The sequence below is a fragment of the Dryobates pubescens genome, chromosome 12, assembly GCF_014839835.1.
Source record: "Dryobates pubescens isolate bDryPub1 chromosome 12, bDryPub1.pri, whole genome shotgun sequence".
NCBI classification, from domain to species: Eukaryota; Metazoa; Chordata; class Aves; order Piciformes; family Picidae; genus Dryobates; species Dryobates pubescens.
The window spans coordinates 31671317-31694585 of record NC_071623.1 but is presented as its reverse complement, the minus strand read 5'-3'; the positions used below and the strand labels follow the sequence as shown (position 1 = coordinate 31694585).

Below are 23269 nucleotides of genomic sequence, written 5' to 3'. Positions count from 1 at the left end.
GTGGCTTTAATGGTATATATAAAAACCAATTACTGATCACAGTAGCATTTTTAACTTGATTTCTCACATGCTTGCAAGCTTGAAAACTATTCCAGGACTAGGTGGCCCTTCCTGGTACACAGGACAGCAGAGAATTTTCAGAATTGGGTTGAAGAGTTAGCTGCAAATACAAAGTTCAGTGCTCCAATAAGAAGTCAATGCCATATGAAGTCAGAAAAAGCTTTCAACAGTAAGGTGCTCATGCTCCAGTCAAATCCTAGTTTCTCATATTGGGAGCAGGTCCTCCTGAATGCCTTTCTCAGACATACTGAGAATGAGGAAGGGGTGATTGGCATTAACCAATATGGCTTCACCAAGGGCAAATCATTTCTGATGAACTTGATGGCTTTCTGTGATGCAGGTACAACATCAGTGGATAAGGAAAGAGTAACTGATGTCATCTACCTGGACTTGTGTAAAGCATTTGACCCTGTCCTGCATGACATCCTGGTCACCAAGTAGGAAAAACATGGGCTTGAGGTGTGGATAAAGAACTAGCTGGATGGCTGCACTCAGAGTTGTGGTCAACGGCTCAATGTCCAAATGCAGACCAGCAACAAATTGTGTCCTTCAGGGGTCAGTACTAGGACCAGTGCTGTTTAACACCTTTGTCAGCCATATGGACAGTGGGATTGAGTGCTCCCTCAGCAAGTTTGTGGGTGATACCATCTGTATGGTCTGGTTGATGCTCTGAAAATGCTTTCCAGTGTTGAGAGGTGGGTGAAAGCCCACCTCATGAAGTTCAGCAAGGCCAAGTATGAGGTGCCACACCTGGGTCAGGGCTATATAGGCTGGGTGAGGAGTGTGGCTTGAGAGTAGTCTCAAGGAGAAAGACTCAGATGTGTCAGTTGATGTGTCAGTTGATGTGTCAACGTGAGCTGGCAATGTGCACTTGCAACCCAGAAGGCCAACTGTCTTTATGACCTACAGGGAAAAAGTGATGAGAACATTTTTTGGGTACAGACAAGGCTTTACTATATTAGAAAAAAAGAAAAAATAATCCTTTTAGGAGGAGCAGAGATGGAAGTAAAATACAGGCAACAGATCACAGCCAGAACTTCTTGGTCTTCAAATCATCCCTGTAATTTGTGTTCACTTAAGTGTGTGGTTTTTTTCTGGCTTTATTCTAACTTTTCACAATTTCAATTTAATATTAGACTAAAATACTAAAGCTGCTTTTGGGAAAAGTAGATTTGAAGGGGTAGTTTTCTGAAGTTTCTTAAAGTGTGGGGGTTTTTGTTGCTTTGCTGTTTGCTTTGTTTTTTAAGTAATACCCCTATCAAGTGTAAGGTCTTCAAGTATACAGAGGAGGTTTTGTGAGGAACTTCAGCTGGCCCTGCATTCTCTAAATGGTTTCACCCATCTAGACATTCATTCTGTACATTCACTTACAGACTTGAAGTTTTGTAATTACTGTATTTTTAATCCCAGGTAACTGGAACACAGCTTGTTCTGTGCTGTGGAACTGTTCTTCAGGACTAAAATATTTTACAAATTTGAGTTTGTAGGAGGCAGAGAACTTAAAATACCTCCAGAAAGCAGGTCTGCTAAAAAAGAAAAGCCTAGCTGTTGTCATACTTTATTTTCTCAAGTCTCCATAGTAATTCAGAGTAACTTTGTGGTACAATGGCTGCTCTAGTTTGTACACTTCTGTGTAATTTGCAAAAGGATGTAAGAGCAGAGCTGAATTGTGGCTGTTCTGTTGCTTGTACACGAAGAATTTTCCTTTAAAACAGACATTTCCTTGGACAGTTTACAATGCATAATTACTTCTGAAATGTTTGGGGTCTTAGGAAAAGCAAAACAAACCTTAAATTGTTTTCAGTCTTGTGCAAATCATGTGGTTATGACACCACTTCCAGGCTTTTGTGTTGTAACAAAAACCTTTTTTCTTTTCTTTCTTTACTCTCATATAGCATAAGCATCCTTCTCCCAAGAGATTAAAAAGCCTAAAAATCTATGAATCTCATGTGGGGATTGCTTCCCCAGAAGGGAAAGTAGCTTCCTATAAAAACTTCACACACAATGTGCTACCTAGAATAAAGGATCTTGGTAAGTAATAACAGATACTGGCAGAGGTAAAACTTTTATCCATATTTTCCTTTATTAGAACAGATCATCATCAGTTGTCTGGGAGGTTTTTGCTTTTTCAGAATACATGCACTACAAACAGAGATTCTTAGGGCAGCAAAAATTGTATAAACAAGTGAAACCTATGTGGAAGAAACAGACTAAAACACATTATGTGAATCAAAATCCATTCCACAGATTGGAGTGAAACGTGATGGCAAGCCTACATAAATGTTGGAAGACCATCTGCTTTCAGCACAGTTTGCTTTCCACTTGGAAAAAGGGTCTGTTTTGGGGAGATAGGCTGTAGAAAATACTGTGGGTTTCACTGGTTCTACTAATGTGCATCTTCTGTCTCAGGAAGGACAAAGACTATTCTGGATAGAAAGAACTATCCTTTCTCTTTGCCAGAATAAGTGTGGGGTGGTGGTGTTTTTTTGTTTGGTAGACTAGACTAGACTAGCCTAGACTAGAATAGAATAGACCAAGTTGGAAGAGACCTTCAAGATCATTGTGCCCAACCTATCATCCAACACCACCTAATCAACTAAACCATGCAACCAAGCACCCTATCAAATCTTCTCCTGAACACCTCCAATGATGGTTTGGTTTGGGAGGTTTTTGTTTGTTTTAATCCCTGAAGAGTTCTTATGAATTATTGGAACATGAAAACTTTAAATATAATGATGATATATTTTTTTTTAGTAAAGAAAGTATAGTATATTGGTGAAGATGTATGAAAAAAACCCCAACTGACAGGATTATCTCAGGAAGCACAGTAAACCTCAATTCACCTCAGTTTATATTTGATATTTTTTGATATTTGATGTTCTTGAGATGAGCCCAAGCCAACCCCATGAAGTTCAACAAGGCCACGTGCAATGTCCTGCACCTAGGTCAGGGCAATCCGAAGCACAAATACAGGCTGGGTTAGGAGTGGCTTAAGAGCAGTCCTGAGGAGAAGGACCTAGGGGAGTTGGTTTATGATAATCACAGAATATTAGGAGCTGGAAGGGACCTTGAAAGGTCTAATCCAACCTCCCTGCCAGAGCAGGATCACCTATAGCAGATCACACAGGAATGCATCCAGGTGGGTTTTGCGTATCACTAGAGAGGGAGACTCTATAACCCCCCTGGGCAGCCTGTTCCAGTGTTCCATCACCCTCACAGTGAAAACTGTCTTTCCTCCTGTTTACATAGAAAACTCAATGTGAGTAAGTAATGTGCCCTTGCAGCTCAGGAGGCCAACTGTATCCTGGGCTGTATCAAAAGAAGTGTGACCAGCAGGGCAAGGGAGGTGATTCTTCCTCTCTGCTCCGCTCTCATGAGACCCCACCTACATGAGTACCGTTCTCAGTTCTGGTGCCCCCAGCATAAGGAGGACATTGAACTGCTGGAGCAGGTCCAAAGGGTCACAAAAATGATCACAGGGCTGGAGCACCTCCCCTGTGAGGACAGGCTGTAAGGATTTGGGCTGAGAAGAGAAGTACCTGCAATACCTGAAGAGGGCCTAAAAGGAATCAGGGAAAGGACTTTTTGCAAGGGTTTGAAGTGATAGGATAAGAAGGAAAGGATTAAAACTCAAGGAGGATAGATTTAGACTGGGTATTACGAAGAAATTCTTTCCAATGAAGGTGTTGAAACACTGGAACAGGTTTCCCAGGGAGGCTGTGGATTGCCCATCCTTGGTGGTGTTCAAGGCCAGGTCAGATGAGGCTTTGAGCAACCTGGTCTAGTGGAAGGTGTCCCAGCTATGGTCAGTGGGGATGGAACTAGATGATCTTCAAGGTTCCTTCCAACCTAAACTGTTCCATGCATCTATGAATTCTATTATTCTTGTGGTGCCTTTGCTCTGTAAGAGACAATATTAGAATCTGATGGGTTTGACTGTTCTGTGATGCAATAGATTTTGTTACAGACAGCTGTAAAATGATTGTGACACCTGTGGCTGATCATCTGTGGATGGTGGCTGTGCTGATGTGCTGTTTGGGTTTTTAATATTTGTTTATCAGAGTACCTGAAGAAGCCATACTTTTTGTGTGTGTGTGTGTTTACTTTTGGGGTTAATGTTTCACAGAATGTGGCCTTTGCCTTTTGATAAAGTTGGGTTTGCAGGTGAGCTGAGGGAGTTTGCACATCTGGAGGCCCTCCTCAAAAAGTAAATCCGGATTTCAGTTTTTCCTGGGGGTTAATACATTTAACTGAACTATGGAAGCTTTCTGCTCTGCCTACAGATTTTGCTTTGGGAAGGAGAAATGTCATGAAAAAGGTTTATAAACTAGACAATAAAAACAATATCAAAATTAGGTGCAAGCTATACAGAAATGCTAGATCACATTCATACTTACATTAAGTAAATACTGTGGAGTTAAGTCTTTAACAGAAAAAACCCAACAGCTTTGGTTTTGAAATGTCTTACTTGTTAAGACAAACTTAAAGGCATCACTTTGTAGTGCTGTGTGCAAGACATAGCAAAACAAACAGCAAGCAAACAGAAGGAGATTGATCTGAGGTTGTGTTTATAAAAATGCTGTAAATATGTGCAAGGAGCCCGAATTACAAGGCTGCCATGAATCTGATGAATTGCTGAGCTTATGCCAACTATCTTCCAATATCGACTTTTTTATCAGGGCAAAATTTTGAAATGAAACCAAGAATAATAAACTAAAAAAACCCAAACCAAACAAAAAATGTTTTGCCTTTTGAATTATGATCCTCATTAAATTAATATGGACGAGGTGGTGGTGGTAGCAGTCACAACAGGCTGTAGGTTAAATGTCCAGATTATCTTTTGCTTATAGTCCTGATTTGCTAGCTGTTCAAAGCACTTATTCAGTGATATTAAAAATACCATTATTTAAGATGTGTGGAAAGTACTCTGGTTTCATCATTACTATTTCCTCTTTAAATTTGTCACCCTTAATATTGCCCTGAACCATCTTAGGTGATATGAGAAACAGTGCATCTTCTACCCTCCTGTAATGTCTTGCTTTTTTGTGAACTCTGACCCAAAACACATTAGTTCTTGGTTTTCTTTCCTGGAAGACTCTCATAGAGGAGGAAATTAATCACTGAAGCTTGAAAAGATTGGTTTTGAAGTGGGAAAAAAAATATGAAAACCCATAAGGCATAAGGTATGGTACTTGTAGCCAGTGCATCCCCAAACCTCCTGAGTGCAAATGTCAAAAGGAAAGCATGTTGCATGGTTTAGTTGATTAGGTGGTGTTGGATGATGGGTTGGACACGATGATCTTGAAGGTCTCTTCCAACCTGGTTTATTCTATTCTAGTCTATAAGTTCAGGACATGCAGATTGGCAAAACTGATATTCTGAAGGTAGGTTAATATTATATTTGCATGTCACCTACTGCTTTCTAAATCTGAGTGTTTCAATACACCTAGTTATGTGCAGGTGACTTGACAAATTGACCATTCCATTTTTAATAGAAAATTATGTGATTAGGAACTGTTAGGTGAACCTCCTCCTTCAGATAGACTCAATCTTTTGTTGTTAACAATTAGAGCTGGAAGTAGCCAAAATGAGAAAAGACTGGAATGGATATGTTAGAAGTATTGAATCCTCTCGTAGCAATCCTTAAGTCAGGGGTTTATTTCTTTTATTTCTATTATTTTTATAGGATATAACTGTGTCCAGCTGATGGCTATTATGGAGCATGCATACTATGCTAGTTTTGGTTATCAGGTCACAAGTTTCTTTGCAGCATCAAGGTAGGTTTAAGTACTTCAATATATTCTTTATTCTTTTACCTTACTCCCCATCTATGGAAATCAGTACAACTCTACATATGTGTTTGCAAGTAAGTGCTTAATGGAAAGAGAAAACAATGACTTAGGTATTTGCTTTAGGTTTCTCTTAGGACAATGTGATCATCTGTTCTGTGAAATACTTCACACAAACAAAAGAATTCTAAGTGACTTCATCTGTCATAGCATATTCCAGCTAATCTAGCCTCAGCAGTTCTTATGCTTGGGTTTTATGTGTTGTGGAATTCCTGATAGTAACAAACATGATGTGGAAGTCATTCTTTTATGATAAACAGAACAATACACTACTTGTTCATTACACACTTGATTAAAATCATGCTTCTGTATGTTCTGTGGGAACTTTTCCCCATGGTTGCTACAGACTGTACTTTGAGTTGGGGCCTGGGATGAAAACAGGAGAAAAATGTATTCAGGTAATTCTTAAAGTTGTGATTTATTTTTATTTACTTCTACTTTTTCCATCTTGATGAAGCTTAAGTGACAGCTAGGTGAAGTTGAGATAGAAACTGTTAACTGTCATAATTAGTTGAAAGAAATGTATGTTGGACATGAGGCCAAAATCTTTATTGCAAAAGTTGGAAAAGAGTGTAGTATCTGCACCAAATAAATAAGCAGGACAGCACATGGTGCATTTTGTGGACTTTCAGGAATGCACATTTACTTTTAGTAGTCTCTGTATGTTACTTTATTTTAGTAATGTATGTATATATTCTTGTCTCTTTCAAAGTAAGGAAGCATTCAACTGTGTTTATACTGAGTTTGATGGATTAAGAGATTGGAAGGAAAGAATGAAAGTTTTAAACCATTTCTGCAAAACAAGGCATGCATGATACAAATTTTAGAATTGCCAGCTGACATTGATGTAGCTCTTGAGAACAGCAGTCAGTATGAAGTATAAATCAGCTTAAGATGAGATTGTACCGCTCATAACATGTTGTATTTTCATACCGATAGCCGTTACGGAACTCCAGATGACCTCAAGGAAATGATTGATGTTGCTCACTCCATGGGCATCACTGTGCTGCTGGATGTTGTGCACAGCCACGCATCAAAAAACTCTGAAGATGGTCTCAACAAATTTGATGGCACAGATTATTGTTTCTTCCATTCTGGTTATAAAGGAACTCATCAGCTGTGGGACAGCAGGCTCTTTGACTATGCAAAGTAAGTATAGAATGGCGCTTCAGGTGTGTTATGTTGTGTGACTACTTAATTAGATACTGTGAAACATGTATGTCCTTTTCATATTATCCAAAAGTAGCTCTGCAAATCTCTTGTCAAACTTGTCAGATTGCTGAAATCTCCTGGGACAAAGCTCTTGCTACAACTGACTCCATTCTTAAGAGCTGCTCCGCTTCAAGCACAACAAGCTATGCAGTGAGCTCGTTTTAGTCATTAAGGGCTTCTTTAGTCCTAATAGCTGAAGCATTAAAAATTCTATGTATTTTTAGTCAAACTTTAATGCTTAAAATATATAACAATTATGTTTATTGTAAGTTGCTGAGAACTGAGTAAAATTTGTTTTTTTAATACTCTCTTTTTGTGTGCATAGAGGCCTGAAGCAAGACTGGGAAAGAATCAGGATTGACATTGTATTGCAAATGGGGGTTTTGTGGGTTGTTTGGGTTGTTTTTCATTTAAGCTTTATTGACATGCTTGCTGTTTTCCATACCAGTAAACAAGCAGCTCTAGTCTGAAAGAGGGGAGTGTAAAAATCTGTGAGAGAGACTCAAGTTGCTTGCAGATGCTCAAGGTCTGCTGAAAATAAATCAGACCAAACACAATCTATTGAATGATATACAGAAAAGCTTGCTTTCTGAGATAAATCTTTCCAGCTAGTACAGCTTTTTCTCTTTACAGTGCTTGTACTAAATCCTTTTCCTTCTGTAGTGGGAAGAACTGTTAAATATACAGGTACTTAAACATCAAATACAAAGAACATTAAATTTACTTTGGAATTTACAGAAACTAATTCTCTGCCATGGAGGAGAATTAAGATCTTAACACTTGTTTTGTCAGTGTGGTCTGTCTGTGTCTTCATTGGAAGCCAAAATGTAAATGAATTTCACAGCATCATTTGCAAGATTATACAGTTGTCTAAGAAGGGGTCTGTGCATACTTGGTGGTTAAAGGTGGCAAAATATCTGTATCCATGCAAAACATGGACTACTCCCATAGTGTATTTTAAATACTAGGGTTTTACTGATATTGATTTAAATAGAGAGCAGCTCCAAGAAAAACAGTAACTACCTGAAGGGAGGTTATAGCCAGGAGGGTGTTGGTCTCTTCTCCCAGGCAACCAGCACCAGAACAAGAGGACACATTCTCCAACTGCACCAGGGGGAGTTTAGGCTCAAGGTGAGGAGAAAGTTCTTCACAGAGAGAGATGTTAGACCTTGGAATGTGCTGCCCAGGGAGGTGGTGGAGTCACCATCCCTGGAGGTGTTCAAAAAGGGATTGGATGTGGCACTTGGTGCCATGGTTTAGTAGTCATGAGGTCTGGGGTGACAGGCTGGACTTGATGATCTTTGAGGTCTTTTCCAACCTTATCGATTCTATGAAAACTGTTCAAAAGATAACCTGAATGGCAATTTAAGATAAAAAGTGGCAACACTTAATGGATAGTAGAACTGTGGGATTTTATTAATTATATTTATTCAACTGTTGTACAAATCTGTCATCTTTTTGATAAATTGTGAACAGCAGCTTAAGAATTATGTTCTTCAAGATGTCAGATGAAAATAAAGCCTTAATTTAGAATAGAATAGAAAGAACAGTAAAATGAGAACTTGGAGGTAAAATCATAGAATCATCCAAGCTGTAAAGGACCTCTAAGATCATCAAACCCAGCCATTTCAGACACTCCACCATGTCTGTCACTACACCATGTCCCCAGGCACCAGATCTATATGACTTTGAACATGTCCAGGGATGCCGATTCAGCTGCCTCCTTGAGCAGCTCCTTCCAGTGCCTGACAACGCTTTCCATGAAAAAAATTTTCCTAATGTCCAGTCTAAACCTCTCCTGGTACAGCTGAATAAATAAAATAATCTTTTCTGCTTAGCCTTTTTTCCCCAGGAAAAGTATTGTAAACTAGACTTTAAAGAGGCAACAACAACAAAAAAAAGATTCAGAAATAAACTTTCCCAAATCTTGAGTGAGGATTGTAGTTTATTTAGTTAGACAAGACAAGACAAAACAACAACTTGACAAGTCTTTGTCTGATGAAAATGTAGCTTTCATATCCCTGAATTCATGAAAGGGAAATGTTGTAAGGTATAAGGGGTGCCATGAGCTCTGGACCTATAGTGTAGCTGTTACAATCTAGTTAATTTTAGGGTAAATGAAGTACCTTGCCTGTATTGAGATCATGTTTAAGACAGCTCACTTGAAATGCATGTAAACAGTCCCACCTTATGTAAAGATTCTGCTTGTAATTAATGTAGCACAAGCTAAGTATAACAGTTTTTCTTTCCCCAAAGTACATTCAAAGATTATTCAGCTGCTAAGTTCGTTAGGAGTGATGCTGTAGACCCTGAAAACCAGGTGGGATTGCAGCTAGAGTGGTTGATTGTATTTTAATTTATATTCATTTCTCCATATAGCAAATATGCCTAAAATCCTAATCAGGCAAAACAAATTAAAAAGCTGAGAACAACATATTACCTAGCAAAGAAAAGTTGTATTTTGTTGGATTTTTTTTCTCAAGCACTACCTAAATAAAATGTGTGAATGAGATTCTGCCTTTCTGTGCTTACTGAGATGTGAGAGTATTGTTTTAATTTTTGAGGCTCTGTAATTCTTGTGCTCTCATTAGGCTTTACCCAATTCTAAGGGAGAAAAAAAAAATATAGATAGATAGATATAGAGATAGATATGTATCTGTGAGCCTTTATGAATAATGGCAGAGGTAAAATTCAACAGAAATCATCTGATGTCCTAAATTTTGCATTTCATTTGTCATCTTTTCTTTTTTCTTAATACTGTAAGCCTTTTTACCTGAGCAGTTAGCCAAAGTTTTAAGTTCTTGCTCAACCTAGAAGACAAAAAGTCAGAGGTTGAATTACATTCTGGATTTATTTAGTCTACTTCCTTGGATACTGCACTATGACCAGCAAGAAATTATATTAGTTATAAGATATCCCAGCATCTCTTTTGAGCCCCTGTCTGCAGTGCTCTTTTTAGGCTGGATTTTGTGTCCATGCTCTAGTTTTGTGGCATCATCAAATCATAAGTAGTGGGAATCCTTTGGCCTGTCCACCCAAAGGCTTTGTCATGTTTGTATTTGTTGGCAATACTCTCTGGAAATGTAAGACTTCCAAGTGCTGTAAAAAAAATGAAATGTACTGAAATTGAGGAAAGTAGTGGGAGAAATCTTCTTTTCTTTAGTCGCTTTGTTCTGCTTCAGTTTTATGAAGTCTCCAGGTGACAGCCATGAAAGGCTAGAGGTAGGGTTCAGAGAATAAATGTTGTCTCCCACAAGCCACAACTTGCATCAGATGACATGCTTCAGATGACATCTTCTTTCCAGCTCAGCCTTCTGAGCATGGGTGGAGCAACTTATAGCTCAATGTGCTACATTTTTTCCCTGTTTTTCTTTGAGTCACTTATAAACTGTTGCAGTTCAGAAACTGCTTTTAGGCTTGCCATCAGTGCAGCAGAAATAGGACAGCTGAGAGGTGACAAAGAACGTGGTTTAGTTCTGGTTTATATGGCTTGTCCTCCAACTTTCCCACCAAAATGATGTAGGTGTCCCAAAGCTTCTCTACCATGTCCTGTGTTCCAGCTTCGCACAGATACCTCGAGCACTGTCTCGTGTCTAAAACAGCACAGTACTCATGCATTTGGATATTGAGACAATGCTTTTTCAGCCATTCAGTATTTAAACCTTGTAGAGACCTCATGCTGTATTTCATTGGTTAAGTAGGGCTACCTGTCAGGCCTCATCATTCTGCTAACATATGGAGAGAGTTTTTGGGCTTAAGTAACCTACAATTCAGTGTTGAGCTCTTCCAGCTGTGGAAGTGGAAACTTACTGCCTTATGTGAAAGCATCATCATGTTTTGTCAGTTTTCAGGAAGAAACGGATGTGTGTCTGCTCTACAACATTTGCACATTGAGCATTTTAAACTGATAGAAGTTGATGCTTTATGAAGTACTATGGCATGAAGATTATGGTTCCTTGCCTAATGCACTGAAGGACAGTTGGCACATAGATGTGAGCTAGAAAATGCAGATAGTGTTTTACCTGCATAATATATATAGTATATGCAATGTAATGTTGTATGTGTGTTCCTACCATCCATCTCAGGGCTGTTTTATTCATGCATGTTATATGGAGCAAACTACCAGTGCACTCAAAGCTTCTAATAAATAAAACAGCTGAAGAGCCTCTGCTGCTCAGGCAGATGGAAGAAAGGAGGCTGCTAGCACTTTCAGCAGACCACTGATGGTGCTGAGTTATTCTTTTCACCTATGGTTACATTATGGTTATCCCTCAGTCAGGAGAGGAAAATGACCAAAGGATTAATGTATCATGTACAAGAGACCTGGCTTCTCAGAGTGTAGGTGTGCAGAAGTGTTCTCTTCTGCACTTAGGTATAGGTGTTGTTGCAATGCCATCCAGTGGTGGGTCATGTTTGTCACAAATATGTAATTTATTTGGGGAGAAGCTTTGTCCATAATTTAGTGCTAGTTCTCAGTGAGATGGAATCTCAGTTGCTGGATTTTCTTGGTCCATTTTTGATTGCAGGGTAATTATAATAGGAACAGGGATATAAATTGTGTTTCATGATTTAAAGCCTTCAACTATGCTGATTTTAATTTCTTTTCTGCCAGTCTTACTTCACTAAATCAGTTTGGAGATCTCCATAATATGCACGGGAATTGGATTTTGCTGCCAAAGATTGTTTTTTAATGAGTGTTTTAAGAAAGCAGTGCTTGTAATGTAATACTGAGGTTTAGTTGTTTAGGGTTTTCTTGTTGGCTTTTTATTTTTCCCCTCCCAGAGCTCATAAATTTAATTATTTTGATTAGAGATTGACTTTAAAAAGCCTGCCTGCATATGCTGCATATATCCTTAGCAGTCTGCTTCAAACAGACTGAACTTTGCAGGTGTCTGTAAAGGCATAAATGTACTTCATAAAACTTTTAAGCCCTTCCATGTCTGTGAAAATCTTCGGGGTTTTGTGTGTTCTCTTCCTTTTAGCAACCATTGTCAGTGTTGGCAAGCAAGCACTTTCAAGTATGGGCACAGAGCAGTTAATAAATTGCCTTTCTTGAGAATGAGTACTGAAAGCATTGACAGAAGGGATGATGTATTGAAACTTAGTGCAATATAATTGGAATGATTTAAATAATAGTTTAAAGAAATGTTCCAGCTGTGAGTATGTGAATTGTTATACATGCAGCAGAGCCCTGCTGTAGAATTTGTTTCATTATTTTAATTAAACATTCATCTAGAAGTTTAATTTTTTTGCTCTGTTCTACTTAGGTTGATGTAACAGACTGAGAGGCTTTGAATCTACAGATGCTCTGAAACTCAGACCTTCATGAAGTGTCCAGTTTCCCATATTAATCTCCAACAGAGCAATCACAGCTTTGCATGAAGTTTCTAAACTTCAGCTGTGCAAAATGTGGGATAGTAATAAAGCAATAAATTGATAGGTGAATAAAAGCCACACTGAAACATTTCAGCCAATTGTACTAGCTGTGGATCAGCAGAGTATTTTGGAATACAGAGGTCACCAGTTCTAGCCAATTAGATTCAATCATACCTTGAGTAGATGCAGTCACACTTACTTGAATTTGAATAGGATATTTCAATAGGGCTCTGAAATTAGATGACATTAAACACTATGGAATTGTTCCTTGTCAGTCTGAATTCATAGTATCACAGTATCAGTCAGGGTTGGAAGGGACCACAAGGATCATCTACTTCCAACCCCCCTGCCATGGGCAGGGACACCCCACACTAGATCAGGCTGGCCAGAGCTCCATCCAGCCTGGTCTTAAACACCTCCAGGGATGGGGCTTCAACCACCTCCCTGGACAACCCATTCCAGGGCTTTACCACTCTCGTGGGAACAGAGCTCATTGGTCTAAACCAGGTTTGCAAAAAGAAAAAGAGTTCAAATTTTGAGAAACTGTGTATTATACTACACTTCCTGGGATATTTTTTCCCCCCATGTATTTGATTTGGGCAGTTCTTGTAAAAAGATAGATTTATGGAGTTTTCAATAGATTGCCATCAAACATCTGTTCATCACAGCTCTAACCCAGTATTTTTATATATCTATATTAGAATCCCTTGTAATCTCTTGAAAATTGGCATAGTTATCCAAAAGCAACTCATCACCACAGGGGTGACTGTTATAAATTTAAATAGAATCATAGAATAAAGAAGGTTGGAAAAGGCTTCACAGATCATCACGTCCAACCTGTCACCCCAGACCTCATGACTACTAAACCATGGCTTCAAGTGCCACATTCAATCCCTTCTTGAACACCTCCAGAGATGGTGACTCCACCACCTCCCTGGGCAGCACATTCCAATGGCCAGCAGCTCTCTCTGTGAAGAACTTTCTCCTCACCTTGAGCCTAAACTTCCCCTGGCACAGCTTGAGACTATGTCCCCTTGTTCTGGTGCTGCTTGCCTGGGAGAAGAGACCAATCCCCACCTGTTTACAACTGCCTTTCAGAAAGCTGTAGGCAGCAATAAGGTCTCCCCTGAACCTCCTCTTCTCCAGGCTAAGCAATCCCAGCTCCCTCAGCCTCTCCTCATAGGGCTTGTGCAATAGCTGACTTACTTTTCCCTCTGTTTTTCTACTGAGATTAACTCAATGAGTTTAAGTCTGAGTGTACAATTAATACTCTGTTGACTTTACTCCTCTTGATTTCTTCAACCTAATTATTGTGCAGTAAGTCAAATGTAGTTATGAGAGATACATATGGACAAATATGCACAAGAATAAAAAGGAAGGCACATCCATAGAAGTCAGTGGTATGTGTTCTAGTGATTTTCTTCTGTAGGTATCTTAATCTTTTAAAACAAAGAGGTGAAAACGGAAGCTCTCTGGAGAATTAAGTATGGTGGGGTTTTTTATATATGTAATATATTTAGGGATTCTGCTAGGGATGCTTGAGTGCATGTATCAAAGGACTTCACAATGATGAGGAGAATATTCTTTGCAATCTCTTTCCCTATAAAGATGTATAAAGAAAGTAAACTAATGCCTGTTGTGATTTTCCCCATTAAATAAACACTTTAGATTGCCCTTTCATGGCTGGAGGGATTTATGCAACCACAGCTTCACTCCACACCGTGAATTGACAAATTCCGTGGTATTTCTTTCATCCTGTCAAAATGAGCAGACTTAGAGCCTGTATTTTTAGCCAGCCAAGTTTCAGAGACTGACGTTATCATTTAGTGTTCTCTGCAGTGCTTTACAGTGATCAGCTCTTTTGGCCCTTCCTGTTGTTTAGTGACATTTTAGGAACATAGCAGCATACTTTTTGATTAGGGCATGAGATTTTAGAAGATATCTTAATACAGGCTTGGTAGTAGTAGTACACCTAAGATTTCTAAGACAGTTTTCTAATATAGTAGGTAAAAGAGAAATTGGATACTTTAGAGAAGAATCTATTCCCTGATAAACCATAATCAGAAGTAAACTAGTCCTATGAGGACTGTACATTTCAGCTGTTGGCTTTGGTCAGTGTTACATTTCCATACTCTTTGCACGCAGGCAGAGCCATTCCTTCCCTCTCGTTCCTTCTCTTTCCCTTCTCCACCCTTTTCTTCTCTGGTGTCTAAATTAAGGATATAAATAGCATAAGTTTTCAAATTGCTAAACATACAGGTGATCTTATGTGCAACAAGGACAGGTGAAATTGGTTTTTTTGTTGTTGAAATTTGGTCCTTGGTGTTAGATTCCCTAGGTAGTTTCTGTATTAGAAAAAAAATTGGTGGATCAGAGTAAGCAGCCAAACACTGGAGAAAACTGGAAAATAATCCCTAGATCCCCACTGCTTTTTCTCCCCTTGTCTTATGACTAGAGTGTTCAGTGCCTGTTACTCCAGATTTTGAGACTTTTTCACATCCTGTAATCTGAAGTTCTGTATTTCTTTTCCTAACAAAAAGGAAATAAATACTTAACATAAAGCCTACGTGGTAGCTGGGAGCTCATGAACATCTGGGGTTAATGCTTCAACCCCCCAAATTATTTAAGAATAAAAAAGTCAACTCCCAAACACTAAAATTTGCATTATCAATGTTTTCAGGCTTCCTTTGAGACCACCTTCTTGGATAAGGGCATTAGAGAAGACTAAAATCATCTTTGTATGTTATATGAAATTCTGAGGTGATTATTTGGTAGTTGAGTTAAATATATCCAGTGTATTAATTATACTGGTAGATAAATATGTCCAAATGGAGATCAGGAATAGGTGGTGACCACCAGGATTCCATACTGGGACCAGTACCATTTTGCATCTTTATTCATGATGTGGACAGTAGGACCAGGTGCTCCCTCAGCACGTTTGCTGGTGACACTAAGCTGTGTGTGCAGTTGACGTGCTGGAGGCACAGGATGCCATCCAGAAGGACCTTGATAGGCTTGAGAGGTGGACCTGTGCAAAATTCATGAAATTCAAGTGCAAAGTCCTGCACCTGTGTCAGGGCAATCCCTAGGATCAATACAGTCTGGAAGATTAATTGATTGAGAGCAGTCCTGCAGAGGAGGGCTCAGGGTCACTGGTGGATGAAACACAGAGCATGTACTGACTACCTGTACTTGCAGACCAGAAAGCCAGCTGTGTCCTGGATTGAATAAAGAGAAACATGGCCTGCAAGTTGTGGGAGGGGATTCTGTCCCTCTGATCTATTCTGCAAGACCCTACCTGGAGTACTGCATCCAGTTCTGGGATCCCCAGCATAAGGCAAACAGTCATGGGCCCGTTAGAGTGAGTCCAAAGAGGGGCTGCAAACATGATCAGAGGGCTGGAGCACATCTTTTGTGTGGATGGTCTGAGAGTTGGAGTTGTTCAGCTTGGGGAAGAGAAGGTTCCATGGAGACCTTTCAGTACTTAAAGGGGCCCGTATGAAATACAGTCTTCTTACTAAGGCCTGTAGTGGCAGAACAAGGTGCATTGCTTTTAAACTGAAAGAGAATAGCTTTAGATGGAACATAAGGAGGTAATTTGTTGTGATAAAGCTGAGGAGGCACACAGCAGGCTGCTCAGAGATGTTGTGGAAGTACAAGTTATATAGCTGAAATGGTAGTGTCTAAGTATATTTAAATATGAACTTGTTTCTCATTTCTCTTACATGAAAAAGTATTTATGAAGCATGCAGAAAGCGGCACACTTGCAAGATCTCAACGCTATTGACACAGTGTAAGATGAGCTAACATCTCTAATTATATTCCTGAAGAATGTAGCTTTAAAAAGTGCAGCAAACTGAGAAATACTGTGTTATGCTTAGGAATTGATTTCTGTTTAATATGAATCCTGCACTTCAGATCTGTGCTGGTTTGTGCAGATGCCACAATTTTACATGTTGTGCTTGCTGAAAGGTAGTAGGGACTGGTGCATGCCTAAATCAATTTTGCCAGATGGCTGCTTACCTCTGCAGTCATTTCCTGAATCTCATGCTGGGGATGATATAAGATAATCTTCAGGCTCCCTGAGCCTACCACTGGAAATGTCCTTTTGCTGTAAAGATAACGATTCATTGTGCAAACTTTTCTGCCTTCATCCTCAGCTCTCTGGTATTACTGAGCAGTCTTGCCCCATAGTGCTGAAAACAAAGTTTTGGGCTGTATCCAGTGCAGTTGTTTATGCTGAAGATAAAGTCTGGAAGTATGAGGGGGAGTAATCTCAGGTTTGGCTTAGTTACAATTAGTATAAGGAGTGAACTTTCCTTACCCCCTGCTTCCTCGGTGGAGGACATCCGTAAATTACCATTCAGGACATGGAGACAGAATCTCAGAAGCCCCTTATCGTATCTGTTGGATGATGAGTGATGATTAATGAGCCTACATGAGCTGGCTGGGCTCATTGACAAGGCTTTAAACTGTTTTTAAACAGGGACAGGGATGCAGCTGGCCTTCCCACTGAGAACTCTGGGTGTAGTAGCCCAATGCTTGTGGAGCAGTGTGTTGGCATCTTAGGTAACCAGAAGGTCTACCACCCCTCAAGGTTGAAAACTATGTACCTACTCCCTCCCTGAAATGTTTATACACCAATGCATGCAGCTTGGGCAATAAACAGGAGGAGCTGGAGGCCATTGTGCTCCAGGGAATGTTCATGTCACAGAACAACAAATTCAGTGTGTTTGCAGGGTTGGTTATATCACTAAGTGTAATATTCACAAAGAATTTTATTTTGGGAGAAAATAAATGTTCTCAACAATTTTTGAGTCCAAAATTTCCTTGGGCTAGGATGAGTGGTGCAAGTACTTAAGTGTTCCAAATTGTAACTGAAATCCATGCAGTCTTTTTCAGCACTGTAAAGAGTTGCAGTTTTGGTTTTGAAGCACTTTCCATTTTAAAACCTGTGTGTCTTGGAGGCTTTCTGCAAACTGCAGCCTCTTGTCCACAGTACTACTGTTTTATTTATTTATTCATTTACTTAAAGAATCCCTCTAAGAAAAAAAGCATCAAGAATATTCAATTGCATTAAAAGAAGTACCAATCTGCTTTGCCTCCAAGGCTGTTCTTATATTCATATTTTTCAGGACATAACCTTTACTAAGTAATACTTGAGTTATTGCTTCCATTTTTATGGCAAATATCTGAATGCTTTATTTGAGATTTTTTAGCTTACTCTTATGAGGAGTAAATAGAACCAGCCTGAAAAAATGGCATTGTAGGACACTGTGCTGCTTGCTCACTATCATAAGCCTATATCTCTAGTCCAGAATTCAGTTGAAGAGAGGTTTTTTGAAATACCACTTCACTAAAGTCATGTGAATATATTAATAAACTTGCTTAATTAATTGACAAAATACAACAGAGATTATTAATCATTCCAAAACACTGATCAAACACCTGAGCACTTGAAAAATTGGGAAATTCAGAGGATAAAACAACTTCCTGACCCACACATCAGACTCTTGGGGCTTGACCTGCTGGGAGGCAGCTCTGTGGAGGAGGACCTGGGAGGCCTGGTAGAAAAGTTCACCATGAGCCAGCAACATGCCCTTGTGGCCAAGACTGATGGTATCCTGGGGTGCATTAAGACTGTGACCAGTACATCCATCTAGGTTCTCCTAGCCCTCTACTCTGCCCTGGTGAGGCCACACCTGGAATATTGTGGACTCCGCAGTTCAAGAGGGACAGGGAGCTGCTGGAGACAGTCCAGTGTTGGGGGCACAAACACATTAGAGGACAGTTGCATCTTTTTTACAGGAGAGGCTGAGACATGAGGCTCTGTAGCCTGGAGAAGACTGGGAGATGATCTTGCAAGTGCTTATAAATATGTGTAGGGTAGGGGTCAAGGGGATGGGGCCAGGGCTATTTTCAGTGGTGGCCAGTGATAGGACAAGAGACAGTAGGCACAAACTACAACACAGAAGGTTTCACTTAAACATAAGGAAAAAAATTCTCTGCTTTGAGGCTGGTGGAGCACTGGAACAGGCTACCAAAGGAGGTGTGGAGTCTCCTCTGGAGATTTTTAAAGTGCACATGGACAAGTTTCTGTGCAGCCTGACATAGGTGAACATGCTTTTAGCAGAGATGTTAGACTAGATGATCTCTAGAGGTCCCTCCTAGCCCCTACCATTCTGTGATTCTGTGTGGTGGGTTGAAATTACCCCCCCAAAATGAAAACTGCCAGACTAGCTCAGTTTGGGATGGAAGCAAATGAAGCTACAATTACAAGCAAACTAAAATCTAGAAACATGAAATGCAATGACTATGTACAAAATCTACAATATCTGTATAATATAATATATGCTTACAATTTATAAACAAGACAGAAATTCCTCAGAACCTCCCTGGACAGATTCCCCCACTCCCTCCCTCCTCCCTGTTACCTCCAACAGCAGCCAAAACAGATATCCAGCAAGGCCACAAGAGGGAAAGTTGCAAGCAGAAAGTTGCTTTAAATGAGTGAGAGGCATTTAACAGTTGTGAGAAGTACACGCCTGAAAATTGTGTTCAAGATGATGAGATACCATCCAGGAACATGGAAAGACCTCCTCAGAAACATGACTGGTTTGCACACCCCTGATACTTTTTGCATCTACTCTCCTGTCTGTTTTCTTATTTTGAAGAAAGCTGTGAGATTGCTTACTCTAATGTCAAGCCATTGGGAAACTTCCCTCTTCTGGGAATGGTCTGCCTAATCACAGTTGCTCTAAAGCACAGCTGCTTAAGCAGTTCATCAGAAGTTCAACTCCTACTGGGAAAACTGGTATCTGTGACCATCACTAGCTTTAAGTACCCTTTTTTTTGTTGCAAATCAAGGCAAAGGAAAAAGCCCTAACCTTTCTGTTGCTGTGCAGAGGGATCTGTACTTCCCAGCAGGAATTACTGTCTGGTTTAGTGTTGCCAGTCACTACATGTCTGAAGGTTTCTGATCTGAACAAGTGCTGTGTTTTGCTACCACCACTGCTATTCTCACAGCTGGTAGACTTAATGGTGGGGTTGATACTTAAATACATGACCAGAAACAGATTGAGAGGGACTGTTAACAGGTCACCACTTTGTGTGACATTTTGCCACCTTATCATGACAAGATTAACTAGGAATAGCATGCCTTCATGTAGCTCTTTGCTTTAATTTCATGGGGGCTATTTATTTTTTCCCATTGTCTCTGTTGGTAGCAAAACATTGCCAAGAGCCACAGTATTGGCTGTGAACACAGGAAACTTTCATACTAAGGGTTTTCACAATCAGAAGGCCATACCAAGACCCCATATCTTCATCACTGATTAGTGTTTCAGACTTTGTAAGGATGGCATCCCCTTCTGGTTTCAGGGTAGACTGTACTTCAGACCAGTTTATAATGTTGAGTGTGTTCTGGTGGAGGCCTCTGTTCTCTGAGATTGAGTAGGAGGGTGTTTATCTAGGACAGATGCGAATGGGTTAACGTTTACCCTGTGGATAATCTAGAGCTCTTCCAGGGAGATGTTGATTCTGTGCCTCCTGAGGTTAAGATTTGGTATGCTTTCAGATGCCTGCCTTTTAGTACTCATCTTTCCTGTCTTCTTTTTATTTCAGGCATGTAGTGTTCTTTATTAATTTATCTCCTCTAGTTCAGAATCTTTCATGTGTCCTTAATGTAGGTCTTTCTTCCCTTCCTGATGTCAGAGTACTGTTTACTCATGCATGAATCTGAGTGGGGAAATAATTTCATTTGTATTCCATAGCAATTATGATTTGTCAAAACCTTTCACCTGCTTGTAGTGACCTATCTCTATTCTTTTTTTTATTTTTGGAGTGGATCCTCTTTGTTCCATGGTTGGGTCCTGAGGATTGGCAATATTAACCAGATTTTCCTAAGTGAGAGCTTCTCCTTAGCTGTGAAGAGAGCTGGCCATGAAACATTTAGATTCAGCTATGATTAAGCTACCTAATTGGGATTTGACAGTTTTTAAATGTTTTTAGTGTCATAGTGGATCTTAAGGAAGGATGAAACTCAAATCTCTAATGCACTGTTACTTGTTTTATTTATTGCTTTTAGAGAGAAAGCTGCTTTGCAGACCAAAGATCAAAGACTGCAAGTCTGTTCTGGGGGAGCTCTGTCAACATCTTGGCTGTATCTTAGTATATAAATTGTATACTTTCAGTGTTATAAATTCTATACAGGTAGCAAAGCAAGCATAATCTAATCAAGTGAAACAGAAAGGTCATGGTATGGATCAATTCATCTTTAAAACAAACAAAACCTCACAATGCAGAGAACAGAGGTAAAGTGGTAAGAAATTGATTGTAAGCAGTAAATGGGGAAGGAGAAGATAGTGGGGTAGTAATTAAGATATTTGATAAATCTGAGAAAAAAGCTCAGGGATATAGATAACAGATTAATATTTATTTAAAATTCAGAGGCTTTAGGGGAAAAAAGTGGCTCTCTTTATCATTGTTATGGCTGAAAGAGATATAGATTAATCTTTTTTAGTGATCAAAGCTTCCTCTTAAGGAAGTCTTAAGACAGTAGCATGGGGAAGACTTAAAGAACTGGGAACTACACCCATTAGCTTGCTCAGCCAAGTGCAGTTATAATTCATGCAGTACAGGTAACAGCTTTCTAAATCTTGAGTAAAGATATACTGCTGTTGAAAATGCTCATTTCAAGCCTCATCCAGTTACAAGATTGTAAGGGACAAGTAGAGACCTTAAAACAGATTTACAGATTGCACTGGGTTGAAGGCTCCCTCGAAGGTCATCTTACTCAACCCCCGCTCCAGTGAGAAGGGGCACTTCCAACTAGATCAGCCTGCCCAGGGACACACCAAGTCTGATTGTGAATGTCTTCAGGGACAGTGCCTCAACACATTCCTGGGCAACCTGCTCAAATATTCTACCACTCTCATTGTAAAGAACTTTCTTTTGCCAAAACATTTTGTACAGTTGCAACCATAGCTGCTCCTTCCCATGTGACTGACCCGGCAAGCCACCACAGAACGCCCAGATGGCTCCCCAGGCCCGCTGTGTTCAACCTTGTTTGGTCAATAAATGTCAGTGTGAAGAACTTCTTCCTAACATCCAGCCTAAACCTCCCCTGGCACAGCTTGAAACTGTGTCCTCTTATTCTGGTGCTGGTTGCCTGGGAGGAGAGACCAACACCCACCTGGCTACAACCTCCGTTCAGGGAGTTGTAGAGAGCAGTAAGGTCTCCCCTGAGCCTCCTCTTCTCCAGGCTAAGCAACCCCAGCTCCCTCAGCCTCTCCTCATAGGGCTGTGCTCCAGACCCCTCCCCAGCTTTGTTCCCCTTCTCTGGACACCTTCCAGCAGCTCAACATCTTTCCTAAACTGAGGAGCCCAGAACTGGACACAGGACTCAAGGTATGGCCTGACCAGTGCTGAGTGCAGGGGCAGAATGACTTCCCAGCTCCTGCTGACCACACTATTCCTGATCCAGGCCAGGATGATCATCTCACCTCACACACAAACCCCAAAACAACCAAACAAACTAACAATAAGTAACTTGATCAAGTTCAGTGAAAATTAGCATTACCAGACTGAGTGCCAGTTTCTCTGTTACTATATTAGTGGAACATAAGCCAGTCAACTGTTGAAATGTTTGGGGGAAAATCATATTGTAGCAATTCAGTGCTGCTATATGTTAATTAAGCAATAAGAATAGAAAACAGATAAATCACCATGAGAGTCCAGAATATCATAAGGTCAGCAATTCTATCCATATTCCAGAACACATAACAATAAATGCAGTTTCTTAGTGTCAGCATTAATATGGTTGAAGAATTGCATCTTCAAACTTGTTTAGATAGAACCTGACTTTTTTATTGCCTTCTTTTTTTTGGTCATATTGACAAAATTAACTGGTTTAAATGCATTACTAGCTTGAATCTAAATATTTCATGTTCAGCATGGATTCAAATTTAGTATTGTTATGGTGAATTAGATTCTGGGTTGGGTTTTTTTGTGGTGGTTTTATTTTTTAGTACACTAGGAAAAAAACCTAAGTGTGAAATGTCTTCAAAGTCACACTCAGGTTTCTGCTGACCTAGTATGGGAAAGTTGTTTAATTTCTCATCAATTTGTGAAACCAGGTTGTCTAGATAGATAAAATTATTTTGCTGTTTTGACTAAGGATTCTGTTTTTAATGTGTGATCTATTGGACTCAACAGAGAGAAAAGAACCGGTGAGACTTCTCTACAAAGACCATCTTTGTTTTGAATGATGTCTGAGTGAACACAGAATTAAGTTTCTTTAGTGTAGATCATTCTGTTCATGAATGATAATGCTTCATTTATTTTCCTCTCTTAGGCCATGCATGCAGTGAAAGAACTTTCTCAATTTATGGTATGCAAAAATGTGAGGGAGTGTTAGGCTATAGTTTAAGATAAGGTTTTCTCCCATCTCGCTATCTGTCTATAAAATTATGAGACTGTACTTCTAGAGATGTTCCTGAGTTATTCCTTGGTGAATGTATTTCAGTCATGCTCTGATTTTGCCCTCTTCTGACATTCTGAAAAGTTTTGTTACTTCTCTTGATTCTGTTTCTGATGCTGCTGCTCCCATAAACAAATTGACTTGGATGAAGTCATGGACCTCAGTGTTGTTTGTGTGATTTGCATGTGTCAGAACCCCTGTTGTTCTGGCTCATGCTGTAGTGATTGTGTAGTTCTCTCTCTCAAAAGTCGATGTGATTGCTGTTATTGGACAACCTTTCTAGAAATTATTG

General features: G+C 39.7%; 1 protein-coding gene across 2 annotated transcripts in view; it reads left to right on the top strand.

Annotated features, from left to right (window-relative positions):
- Positions 1-23269, top strand: part of GBE1 (1,4-alpha-glucan branching enzyme 1) — a 136301-nt gene that overhangs the window by 55752 nt on the left and 57280 nt on the right. For both annotated transcript variants that reach the window (XM_054166110.1, XM_054166109.1), the window contains exons 5-7: positions 1956-2091; positions 5747-5837; positions 6849-7058. In XM_054166110.1, the coding sequence (XP_054022085.1) occupies positions 1956-2091; positions 5747-5837; positions 6849-7058 (437 nt within the window). The remainder of the gene's footprint in view (positions 1-1955; positions 2092-5746; positions 5838-6848; positions 7059-23269) is intronic.